The 12,706-nt window shown below is 58.6% G+C and overlaps 1 protein-coding gene across 2 annotated transcripts; it reads right to left on the bottom strand.

The window, feature by feature from the left end:
* Window positions 1-4,557: 4,557 nt before the first annotated feature.
* GZMM (granzyme M) lies at window positions 4,558-11,113 on the bottom strand. 2 transcript variants are annotated; one of them, XM_070491009.1, is made up of 6 exons: window positions 10,847-11,030; window positions 7,721-7,809; window positions 7,329-7,488; window positions 6,195-6,330; window positions 5,348-5,611; window positions 4,558-4,851 (listed from the first exon to the last, which is right to left on the bottom strand). In XM_070491009.1, exons 1-6 carry the CDS (start codon window positions 10,981-10,983, stop codon window positions 4,699-4,701), a joined length of 939 nt encoding a protein of 312 aa, XP_070347110.1. In that variant the 5' UTR covers window positions 10,984-11,030; the 3' UTR covers window positions 4,558-4,698. The 2 variants fall into 2 exon arrangements, with proteins under 2 accessions (XP_070347110.1, XP_044607685.1); XM_044751750.2 differs by lacking the exon at window positions 7,721-7,809 and having other exon boundaries at window positions 10,847-11,113.
* Between the last annotated feature and the right edge of the window lie 1,593 nt (window positions 11,114-12,706).

The following is a 12,706-nucleotide window of genomic DNA, read 5'->3' as shown; positions in this document are numbered from 1 at the left end:
ATTTCCCTGATGATCAGCGATGATGAGCATCTTTTCATGTGCCTATTGGCCATCAGTATATCTTCTTTGGAGAAATGTCTGTTCATGTCTCCAGCCCATTTTTTGATCGGGTTGTTTGATTTTTTGTTGTTGAGTTGTGTGAGTTCTTTATATATTATGGATATTAAGCCTTTGTCAGATATATGACTTGCAAATATGTTTTCCCAGTTAGTGGGTTGTTTTTTTGTTTCCATCCTGTTTTCCTTTGCCTTGAAGAAGCTCTTTAGTCTGATGAAGTCCCATTTGTTTATTCTGTCTATTGTTTCCCTTCTCTGAGAAGGCATGGTGTCCGCAAAGATCCTTTTAATACTGATGTCAAAGAGTGTACTGCCTACATTTTCTTCTAGAAGCCTTATTGTTTCAGGCCTGATCTTTAGGTCTTTAATCCATTTTGAGTATACTTTGGTGAATGGTGAAAAAGAATGGTCAATTTTCATTCTTTTACATGTGGCTTTCCAGTTTTCCCAGCACCATTTGTTGAAGAGACTTTCTTTCCTCCATTGTAGGCCCTCAGCTCCTTTTTCAAAGATAAGCTGTCCATAGATGTGTGGTTTTATTTCTGGGCTTTCAATTCTGTTCCATTGATCTGTGCACCTGTTTTTGTACCAGTACCATGCTGTTTTGATTACTGTGGCTTTGTAGTATGTTTTGCAGTCAGGGATTGTGATGCCTCCCGTTTTGTTCTTTTTTTCTCAGGATTGCTTTAGAAATTCGGGGTCTTTTGTTGCCCCATATGAATTTTAGGATTCTTTGTTCTAATTCTGTAAAGAATGTCATTGGGATTCTGATTGGGATGGCGTTGAATCTGTAGATTGCTTTAGGTAGAATGGACATTTTAACTATGTTTATTCTTCCAATCCATGTGCATGGAATGTCTTTCCATCTCGTTATGTCGTCATCCATTTCTTTCAGAAAAGCCTTGTAATTTTCATTATATAGGTCCTTCACTTCCTTAGTTAAATTTACCCTAAGGTATTTTATTCTTTTTGTTGCGATTGTTTTTTTCCTTTTTTTGAGGAAGATTAGCCCTGAGCTAACTGCCACCAATGCTCCTCTTTTTGCTGAGGAAGACTGGCCCTGAGCTATCCATGCAGTGAAACCCTCAGACCAGGGTGTGGCCCACCCCGTCCTGCTGCCCACCCCGTTCGCCCGCTCCCTTCACTCCAGCAGAACCCGCACAGCCAGGTGGCACCGAGTCCCCAGGCCCCACGAGTGCCAGGGGCCTGGCCTTCCAGAACCTTCCTGCCAGCCCACCCGCCCAAAGGAAGAGCTGGGATCCAACATGGGCGGGCAGCTCTGCTGCTTGAGCTGCGGGCCAGGAAGCGGCAGCTGTGAGGCCGAGATAAGCTTCCTGCTGGAGGGGCCGCGGCCTCCACTGCTGTGCCTCCAGTGGGAGCCGCCCCAGAACCCTGCCGAGGGGGCGCAGCTTCCCACCTTCCGGGGGAGGCGGGGGAGGAAGGGGCTTGGCGCCTCCGGGGGCACCCCTCATCCACGCCCCTCGCCGGCCTCCCCTCCTCTCAGTTGGGTCTCAGACTTCGCTGGAGCGGCTCAGCATTCAGGAAGCCTGTGTTTGGGTTTATTCTATGGGACTTGGATGAACAGCAGGTGGAGGGGACACACGGTGGGGCCAGAAGGGCCCCCAGGCGGCGGGTCTGTCCCCAGGACTGGGGTCGCCGTCCTCCCACACGCGATGCCCTCGCCTCCCCGATGACGCTCACCAGACCTCCTCCCTGGGCTTCCCAAGTCACTCATCATCCAAACCCCTGTGACCGAGGGGCTGCAGGAGCGAGGGGCCCCTGTGTCTCCCTCGTCGGGTGGGACACTCCCAGGGGACCACGCGCACGGCTCCTCCACGAATCACACCGACGCCGTCTGGTTTGTGCAAAGTCCTCGGCTCCTGAGCTGGGCCCGTTCCTCGGAAGCTGACGCCTCATTACAAAGTTCAAGGCCAAGCCCACCCGGCCCTCCCCAGACCCGCGGCCTCAAGCTGTCTCAGCCCAGGGGGCCCAAGGAGACGAGGAGGCTGAGTGTCACCGTCATGTGGGGTCCTGGGGAGAAGAGGGACGTCAGGGGGAACTGAGGCAGTGTGAGTGAAGTGTGGACTTTGGTGAAGGACAGTGCGTCAATGTCAGTTCACTGACTGTGACAAATGTGCCCCCTGAATGCCGGTCGTCAGCAGGAGGGGAGGGGCTGGGACACGGCGACGCTGCACCGTCTTCAAGACTCTTCTGTGAATCTGACTCTTCTAAAAAGTAGGTCTGTTGAGACAGATGAAGAACCTTCAGCAACGGGCCAAAAAAAAAGAATCTGCACCTTCTCGTCCCCCTCCCCCCTCCCCCCCCTTCCTCCTCCCCCCCTTCCGCCTCCCTCCCCCCTCCTCCCCCTCCTTCTCACTCCCCTCCCCCCTCCTCCCCCTCTTCCTCCTCCTCTCCCCCTGCCCCTCCTCCTCACTCCCCTCCCCTCCCCTCCTCCTCCTCCTCTCCCCCTCCCCCTACTCCCTCCCCCTCCCTCCCCTCCCCTCCTCCTCCCTCCCCCCTCCTCCCCCTCCTTCTCACTCCCCTCCCCTCCTCCTCCCCCTCTTCCTCCTCCTCCTCTTCCTCCTCCTCTCCCCCCTCCCCCCCCCTCTTCCTCCTCCCCTCCTCCTCTTCCTCCTCCCCCTCCCCTCCCCTCCTCCTCCCCCTCCCCCCTCTTCCTCCTCCTCTTCCTCCTCCTCCCCCTCCCCTCCCCTCCTCCTCCCTCTCCCCCCTCTTCCTCCTCCTCTCCCCCTCCTCCCTCCTCCCCCTCCTCCCTCCTCCTCTTCCCTCCTTCTCCTCATCCTCCTCATCCTCCTCCCCCTTCTCCTCCTCGTCCTCCTCGTCCTCTCCGTCCTCCTCGTCCTCTCCTCCAGAAAGCCTGGAACTTAGGAGTGCTCAATAAATAAGAAATGCTGTTGCATGACGAAGGGAAAAAAACACTTGACTTTTGCTCTGCAAACTCGGCTTCTGGGCTCCTTGCCCACAGATACACCCTGGGGCGTGGGGCGGGAGGGGGAGCATGGGAGGAAACCCCGTAAAAGATTACAACCAAAAGATTATGATCCAGAGGTTGAGGTCACCTCCAAGGTCAGCACCGTGACGGGGCACCATGTGTACCCGTGTTTCTGTGGGTATAAAACCTTCGCCCAGAACACCTTGGGACGAGACAGAAGGCACCGGCACAGCTGCCTCCTGGGATCAGCAGGACGAGGTGAGGAACGGGACCTTGCACCCCTCTAACTGGTTTCCTATGGGAAGTGATAACTATGTCAAAACTCGAGTTGAGGCCAGGCTGTGAGGGGCTGAGGAATCTTCCGGGGTGACTCGTGCAGGGTTTGGCTTCCATGCTTTTGTCAGAACGGCAAATCACCCCCTGAGATGTGTGCATTTCACCGTATGACAGAGAGGGAGAGAGGGAGGGCTCTAAACAAATCCCGGGATCCCAGCCACGTGCACAGCGTCCCGAGTCTGCACCTCACTCTGAAAGGCGTCAGCGGCTCAGCCGGATGGACGGGGGCGCAGAGGGACAGCCGACCAAGAGGAAGAGACGTCCCACCGTTCGTGGCTGAGCCTGCACGGCGGGGACCTCAGCGCTCACCCAGCAGTTATTCCCACTTTGCTGCGTGTTTCAGAATTTTCATAGTAAAATAAAATGATGCTGCTGGAGAGTGGCACGTCCTCAAACTGTTAAACAGAGTGACCGCACAGTCCAGCCATCCCCCTCCTACGTGCGCCCACACGGACGTTTGCACACGTGTCCCCAGCGGCAGAGTCACAACCCGAGTGTCCTTCGGCAGGTGACACATCCACACACGTGTCCGTCCACACGCTGGAGCACGACTCAGCCGTGACAAGGAGCGAGGCCCGGACACGGCTTCACGTGGACGGAGCTGAACACACGACGCTCAGGGAGAGACGCAGACACAGAAGGACACACGGCGTGTGATCCCATGGACGGGAAACATCCAGAACAGGCAGATCCACAGACAGAGAGCGGGCTCGTGGGGGCCAGGGGCTGGGGGCGGGGGTGGGTGTGATACTGATGGGGACGGGGCTGCTTTTGGGGGGATGGAATGTTCTGGAATTAGATCATGGTGATGGGCGCACAACACTGTGAATGTACTAAAACCCACTGATTTACACACTTTAAAAGGGTGAGTTACATGGCACGTGACTTACATCTCAGTAAAGATGTTACCAAAAAAATGAGAGGAAGAAGAAGGGTCTGGATGTTTTTGTTGCTGGCTCCCCGCCTGCTCCCCAGGCCCAGCACCCGGCACACACTGGTGCTCACCGCAGACCAGCACGGCCCTGCCCGCCCCCTGCTGGCCAAGGCTCTGGCTGTGGCTCCGGCACCAGCCAACGCTGCCCTCTGCAGTCCCCACTCCTGGGAGCAGCCACCGGGCTCCCCCGAGCAGCCTCAGTGCAACCTTTGTTTTATGAGTGGGGAAACTGAGGCTTGCGCAAGGCCACGCAGCCAGCACGGGCAGAAGTCGGCTCAGAATCCAGTTTGCCTCACTAGGATTTATTGGTCCTCTGAGACGGGGCGGTCCCCTCTCTGCCCTCCACGTGACCTGCAGGGGAAGGGTCCCTCCAAGCCGGGGACTCGGGGTAACCCCTGGAGCTCAGGCCCAGGCGGAGACGGTCAGTGTCTGATGACCTTCCGGATCCAGGACACGTAGGGGGCCACGGCGGTGGCCACGGGAGGTTTGAAGATGTTGGTGCAGGCCTTGGAGCTGAAGGACAGGATTCCAGCCACCTTGCCCCTGCTGCACACCAGGGGCCCGCCTGAGTTGCCCTGCCGGAGGCCACACAGAGCACAGGTCACCCCTGTGCGCCCTGGAGGGGCCCCATGCTCCCTGGGGCGGCAGGCTGATTCCAGATCAGAGAGCAGAAACCCCGCCCCGGGGCTGTAGGGCCTCTTTCCACATCTCCTTACTTCCCCTGACTCTGTCATTCTCTTCCTCCTTCTTGTCCTTTTAACACTCTTTGCTCCTTCCTCCCACCCCAGGGCCTTTGCACAAGCTGTAGCTGTGCCTTGATCATCTTTGGTGCTAGAGTTCAAACCCCATTTGTGCTGCTCGCTTCTCGACTATGTGACCGTGGGCCTCATAACCTCTCTGTGCCTCAGTTTCTGGATATGAGAAATGGGCTAATGCTGGTACCAACTTCCAGGACGCCCTGCCCCCGGAGAATGGACAGAGCTGGGGCCCAGGGAGAGTCAGGGGCTTGTGGGGTGCCCCTGGCCACAGGCTGACGCCCTCCGGCCTCCCCGAAACCCCCCGCCGGGTCACCTTGCAGGGGCCCTGGCCCTTGGACGGGGCCTCCAGGCAGAGCATGCGGGGGGTGATGGCGCCGTCCCAGAAGCGGCTGTTGTTGCACATCCGGGCGTCCAGCACGCGCAGGTCCAGCTCCTGCAGCGCCCTGGCCAGGGGCCCGTTCTGGTGGGTGAGCCCCCAGCCGGCCAAGCTGCACCGAGCTCCCGCCGCCACTGCCTGGCGCCCTGCGGGCAAGGCCAGGGGCCGGATGGTCCTGCTGGTCTTCACCTTCCCGTCCAGCTACAGGGGACAGGAGGGGGTAGGTGACGGGGAGGGGCGGGGGCAGCGAGCGAGGGGGCTGAAGGAGGGGTGGCGGGGCAGGGGACAGCGGTGGGATGGAAGGGGCAGTGGAGGGGGGGAGCAGGGTGGGCAGGGAAGAGGGAGGGGCGGCGGGGAGCGAGGCGGGGCCGCGGGAGAGGGGCGGGGGCGCTGGAGGGGCAGGGAGGGCCCGTGGGGCAGGGGGAGGGGAGGGAAGGGAAGGTGAGGGGAGGCGAGGGGAGGTCAGTGGCGGCAGGCGCAAGGAGGGGCCGAGGGAGAGGGGCGGGGGCGGGGGTGGGGGTGGGGAGGGCCCATGGGGGAGGGGGCGCCGCGGGGCAGGGGGCGGGGTGGGACAGGGGCGTGGCGGGGCAGGGAAGGGTGGGGGCAGGGGCGGTGCGAGGCAGGGCTGCGGGAGAAGGGCAGGGGCGCTGGAGGGGCGGGGAGGGCCCTGGGGGCAGGAGGGGGGGAGAGGAGGGGGGTAGGGGGTAGGGGGGAGGGGGGAGGGGAGGGGAGGGGACGGGAGGGCGCCGGGGCTCCCGCCGCCCCTCCGCCCGCCCCCCAGCACCTTGAGCAGCGCGAGGTCGTTCTCCAGGTGCGGGAGCGGCTTGTACTCGGGGTGCGGGACGGCCGCCCTGATGCGCACGGCGAGGCCGGGGCGCCCGAGCTCGTGGAGCCCCAGCACCAGCCTCAGCTGCGACTCCCTGCGGGTGGGGGCAAGTGGGGCGCGGGCGGCCGCCCCGCAGCCCGAGGGCCCTTCCCTCCCCCGCCCGGGGACACTCGCGGTCCCGCGCCCTCCCCCCGCCTCTCCTCCCTTCCCTGCTCCTTCTCTGTCCGCTTCCTCTGGGAAGCCCTCCCTGCTCCCGCCTCTGCCCCAGACTCCAGCCCAGCCCCGGCCAGAGGAGGGGGCTGTGTGTGTCCAAAAATGCCGACCCCCCAGCCTAGGGCTCCCCTCCTCGCAGGCTCCAGCCTCGCCCGGTGCATATGTTGTGCCTCAACCACAGCAATCTGTTCAGAGGCTGGCACGTGACCTAGGCTGGGCCCATCAGTACCCGTCCTCAGAACTTTGCCAGAACTATAGCAAAACCAGATCTTTCCATAGGACATAAGAGGGCCCTTCCTTGCCACCACGTGAGAGAGCCTTCCTGATAGTGCCGCCGAGGGGCAACAGGCAGAGCTGAGAGACAGGCTGGTTCCTGAGCGCCTCGTGTGAGCACCTGGATCAAGCCATGCCTGAAGCTTGTGCCTCCTAGACTTTTCAGTTACATGAGCCAAGAATGCCCTGTGGTGATTTCAACCACGTTGATCTGGGGTCTTTATTACTGGCCAATCCAGAGGCAGGGCAGCTCCGGGATGGGTTTATTTGGTGGCCTCACAGTGGCATCAGGGACCCAGGTTCCTTCCTGTGTCGGCTCTGCCCACCCTTGTAGGCCAGCTCTATCCCACGGCCACAGGTGGGAGGCACATTCCTGGGTGTCACAAGAGGTCCATTTGGAAGGCGCTTCATTGTAGCTAGTGAACTTCCCCAGGAATCCGTCCTGTCACATATGGCATGTCACCAGAGAGGGAGGGGACCCCCTGACGACCCTACGATTGGCTTAAATCTCTCAGGACCCACCCCCTGGTGAGAATGAGGGACTGAGGGATAGATTCGGGGACGCCTGGGGGGACAGAGGGGGTGGGGCAGGGCAGGGTCACTCACGGCTGGTCCAGGCAGTGGGCAGCTGTCAGCACCCACTGTGGGTGCACGAGGACCCCCCCGCACAGGTGGGCACCGGCCTTCTGCAGCGAGACCATGTACGGGCGGGAGTGGGGCACCGCCTCGCGCCCCCCGATGATGCAGGTCTCAAAGGTGTTGCCTCCTGGTGAGGGGACAGCGAGGGCCAGGTTAGGGCTAGAACCTGGCCCCGGCCGTGACTTTCCTCCTCCTGGACCCCCCACAGACTGGCCACCCTGACGCACTCTCTTCTGTTCCCCGAGCCGGTCAGGTTGACAAGTAGGGCCACCCCCGTCCCTCCGCACCCTCCCCCCACATCCTGGTCACCAGCAGGTGACTCTCCCGTGTCCACACCATCCCTTGCTTCTGGGCCCCACCTGGGCCTCCCTCGGGCACCACAGCACAGCCTCTACTCTGCAGCCAGGAGCTGATTGAAGAGGAGAAACTGGACCCTCGTACCCACCGGCTGGAAATGTGAGATGGTGCAGCCGCTGTGCAAACGGTCTGGCCGTTCCTCAGGGGTTAACAGATACCACCCGACCCAGCAGTTCCCCCCGAAGAGAGACGAAAACACACGTCCACACAAAACCTGTGCACGCACTTTCACAGCAGCACGATTCCCAGGAGCCAAAGAGTGGAAACGGCTCAAACATCCATCACTGGATGATGGATCCACACACGGGTCCACCCATACACTGGAATATTATGCAGCCGTGAAGAGGAGCGAGGCCCTGACATGGCTGCACGTGGACGGACCTGAACACACAACGCTCAGGGAGAGATGCAGACACAGAAGCACATGGCGTGTGATGCTATGGACGGGACACGTCCAGAACAGGCCGATCCACAGACAGAGAGCGGGCTCGTGGGGGCCAGAGGCTGGGGAGGGGGTGGGGGTTCATTTTGGGGGATGGAATGTTCTGGAATTAGACCATGGTGATGGTTGCACAAGTCTGTACAAAAATTCTCTGAAGTGTACACTTAAATGGGTAAATAGTAGAGTATGTGAATTATGTCTCAATAAAGCTGTTATAAAAATTGTTTTAAAACCAATCATGAATTTAAAAGGATAAAAAGTTTTTTTACCGTAAATCAGCTCAAAATCTTCCCATGATCCCTCATCATGCTTTAAACACCCAAACTCCTCATGACCCACAAGACCCACATCAGCTGGGCCCTGCTTCCTTCACCCTCGCCCTCACACCGCTCCAGCCACACTGGCCTCCCTACTGTTCCTCCAGTGCACTGCCCTCATTCCCACCTCAGGGCCTTTGCCTGTGCTGTTCCGGTAGCCTGGAGTGCCTTTCCCTTGGACATTCCCAAGTCTGGCTTCCTCACAGGGCATCTGCTCAACAGTCTTCTCCTCAGAGACCTCCCCCCAGCCTCCTTAATACAACCCTCCTCCCCTCCTCCGCTCTGTTCTCTTCCCAGAGCTCACTCCTCCCTGACATTGTATCGAGCACAGACTTGCTCATTACCCGTCTATTCCCAGCAGGCCATAAGCAATGCCAGGGCAGGCCCTGAGCCGGTCTTGTCCACAACAGGCCTAGAACAGTATCTGCACAGCAAATACTGATAGGTGGATGAAAGGATGGATGATGGATGGATAAGTGAATGGAGGGAAGGAAAGAAAGAAAGGAGGATGGATGGATGGATGATAGATGATGGGTGGATGGATGATGGATGGATGGATGATGATGGATGGATGATGGATGATGGATGGATGGATGATGGTGGATGGATGATGGATGGATGGATGATGGTGGGTGGATGGATGATGGTGGATGGATGATGGTGGGTGGATGAAAGAATGGATGAAGTAGACATGGATGGATGGTGGATGGACATGAATGGATGATGGTGGATGGATGGTGGATGGATGGATGGAGGGAGGGATGGATGATAAATGGATGAAAGAAAGGACCAGAGGAAAGAAAGGAGAAAGGATGATGGATGGTTGGATCCCTATCCCACTGGGTCCCCAGTTCATCACAGAGCCATTTTCATCCGGCCCGACCAGAATCCTGGGCTACCCACCACCCACCCACCTCCTCCCATCTCAAGTCCCCAGGCACCCAGTCCTGGCCAAGCACGTGTGGTTTGGGGAGGCCGCCAGCTGGGGCTCACATTCCACCTCCGTCCCTCCCAGTTGGGCGACCCTGGGCAGGGGGCCTCACTCGCCAGGCTGTGGTTTCCTGCTCTGCAACTTGGGGTTGTATCTATGTGCTATGACGGGCCCTGCCTCCTGGTGCTGCTGGGGGGCGCACGGCCTGCACCCGCCCCACGATCCGTGAGTCCAGCTCGGGGTGAGGTGCGAGGGGCGCAGGATCTACCCTGGAGAAACCTGGGGGACGTCAGCTCCACCAAGTGATCAAAGGGCGGCAGCAGGAAGGGGGCGAACACAGCCCCGTCCGTGGTTCCCGCTGGAAATGCACAACCTGGACCCGGCCCTGGGGACACAGCAGACAGGCCCACACCCATCCCAAGGGGACGGAGAAATTGTCCAGAGTGGAGGAGACCAAGGGGAGCTGGATTTCCACTCCCACGGAGGACGCCATCTGGGCAACTGCCGATCTGAGTAGGTCTGCAGGTTGGCGACAGCACCGTGGCACCCGGCACGTGAGAGGTTGTCCCTGTCACAGCAAACACGCCCAAGCATTTAGGGGCGAGGGCCGTGTGTCTGCAACTCACTCTCAAAGGGCTCAGAAAAATACTAATCAATACGTCCATTCCTATCTGATAGAGACGCCGGCGGGGGCACCGTAAGGCAGCTGGGACGGCACGTCCACAACCGTGCAGTCTGGGAGGAGAACACGGGCCATCCGTGCGACTCTTCTGTGAGATCAAAACTAAGTCAAAGTGAAACAATTTAAAATATCGGTCCTGAGACGACCTCACCTCCACCTGGGGCCCTGCTCAGGCCTGGCCCACCCTTGGAATTCACTTAGACGAAACCCTCACAGCTCTAGTGAGATGCAGCTCACGTCCCCTAAAACTCACCATCGGGAGCGCCCCGTGCATTATGATTGTGCAACCGTCACCACCACCTAGTTCCAGAATGTTCTCATCACCCACCAGCAGCCCTCTCCACACTTTTTAAGAATTCCGGTATTTTTTCCCTAGGTCATCCGTGTGCCCGGCCCAACATTCACAATGGAGAGTCACATTGGCGGAAAGTGGAACTCTCTCCCTCCCACCCTGTTCTGGAGCCTCTTTCCAGAAACGTCCCGGTCGCCAGGGGCGACTCTCACAGATCCTGTTAGAAAAGAAACCCCCGCCTTGGGCTCCACGGCCCGTCTGCCCTTCCCTGGGGGGCACTGCAGGGGCAGCTGCCTCCTTCTTTGCAGAGCAGACGCCATCTTTCCCATCTGTCCCTTTCTGGCGACAGTGGGGCCGTTTCCAATCCGCATTCTGACACCCAGGGCTCTGCCTCCCACTCGTGGACCCCGGGGAACCTAAGCTCCAGGCCTCAGTTTCCCCACTTGGCTCCAGGCCTCACTCACCTGCCCTCAGGGCCCCCAGGGCCAGCAGCAGCAGCGGCAGCAGGGACGAGGGCGCCTCCATGGTGTGGGGAGTCAGCGGGGTGCAGGCTCCGGCCCCCGGGCCTCTCACTTACCCCTTCCTGTGGGGGAGGCGGCATTCACACCTGCCCCGCCCCGTGTACTTCACCGTGAGCATCTCAGAAAGACGTGGATTCTGAAGGCAAAACTGCATCCTCGTTATCACACCTGAGACGAACAAAATTCCCCTCGTCATCCGGCGCCCCGTCACCCTCACCCCTGTCACACATGTGGGTTTTTTGTGGTTTTAATGTGTCTTCTTTGCCTCATTTTTCTTTTATGGAGAAATGCACATCACAAAATTCACCGTCCTCACCATTTTCACATTTGCACAGCTCAGCGGCATGAAGCACATTCACGTTGCTGTGCAGCCATCCCCTCCATCCATCTCCAGAACTTTCTCATCTCCCCAAACTGAAGCTCTGTCCCCATGAAACACTGACTCCCACCCCTCCCCCAGCCCCTGGCCCCCCATCCACTTTCTGTCTCTGTGGATGTGGCTCCTCTGGGGACCTCCTGTGAGTGGACCACACAGTGTGTGTCCCTCTGTGTCTGGCTCATGTCACTGAGCATCACGTCCTCCAGGTCTGTCCACGTGGGAGCAGGTGTCAGGACCTCCTCCCTTTTCAGGGCTGCGTAATATTCCAGGGTGTGGATGGACACACTGTGTGGATCCATCATATGTCTGTGGATATTTAGGCTGTTTCTACTTTTTGGTTATTATGAATAGAGGCGGTATGGATGCTTGTGGGCCATGAGGAGTTAGCTCCCCCATGTGGAGGGCTGTGATGGGCTAGTGAGGCTGGGGGGGGGCAGGTGTGCAGGCTTCCTGGGGCTCCCGTCCCCGCCTCCTTCACAGCCTGCCCCTCCCCCACACCATAGGACCCAGACCCCTGAGAGCTCCATCCCCTGGCTGCACCATTAGCTCAGGGCAGAGAGGACCTCCCTACGCCAGCCCAAAGAAGACCACGGCCCAGATTTCTTCTGCTTGAACTTCTCAGAAACAGCCCTCACTCCCTGCTGGACTGGGAGCTGCAAGGATGTCAGCCTGGGGTGGTCCCAAGGCAAGAGGAGTCCAGCTGAGAACGAGGCCATATGGAGAAAGCTGAGCTTGGGGTGTGTGCGTTTCCTCCTGCAGCTGTAACAAATTAACAAATTACCATACATTCAGTGCCTGAAACCACACAAATTTATTTTCTTACTGTTCTGAAGTCTGACACGGGCATCACTCTTTGGGGCTGTTCTTCTGCTGACCACAGGTGGACGGAGACTGAGTCTGGACAGAAGCAGCGCCCGGATCCAGCTATGCCTGAAACCCTGAGCCTTGTCAGTCAACGAAATTCAATGAAATCCCTTTTTGCTTGAGTCAGTTTGAGTTGGGCGTTGTGCTTTGTGCTATCGAAAAGGTCACAATAAATAAAGGAGAAGTGGCTGGAAAAACTGATGCCAAGAGGTGATGAACTCACTGTTGTGCTGGGGCTCTGGAAGCACGTCCCCATCCAGTCTCTCACTTGACGCCGTCTGGCACGTGGGGTCCTGGAATCGGGTCTTCACCCAGTGGGGTGCATGGGGCCAGGGATGAGTTTAGGAGGAACCAGCATCTATAGAGTCCCGTCCTGTCTGATCCTGACGACCCCGGGATGTGGCTCCATCTACTGGGGTGGCCGGATTCAGCCACTGAAAACAGAGGGTGCCAGTTCAGTCCAAATTTCAGACAGACAAGGGGAACCTTCTTGGTCCAAGTCTGTCCCACGTGGCACGGACATCCTTACAGCGAGAACTACTTGTTCCTCTGAAATTCAC

This window comes from Equus asinus, chromosome 20 (assembly GCF_041296235.1).
Source record: "Equus asinus isolate D_3611 breed Donkey chromosome 20, EquAss-T2T_v2, whole genome shotgun sequence".
Classification (NCBI taxonomy): domain Eukaryota; kingdom Metazoa; phylum Chordata; class Mammalia; order Perissodactyla; family Equidae; genus Equus; species Equus asinus.
The sequence above is the reverse complement of the archived record's forward strand: the minus strand, read 5'-3'. Positions and strand labels throughout refer to the sequence as shown.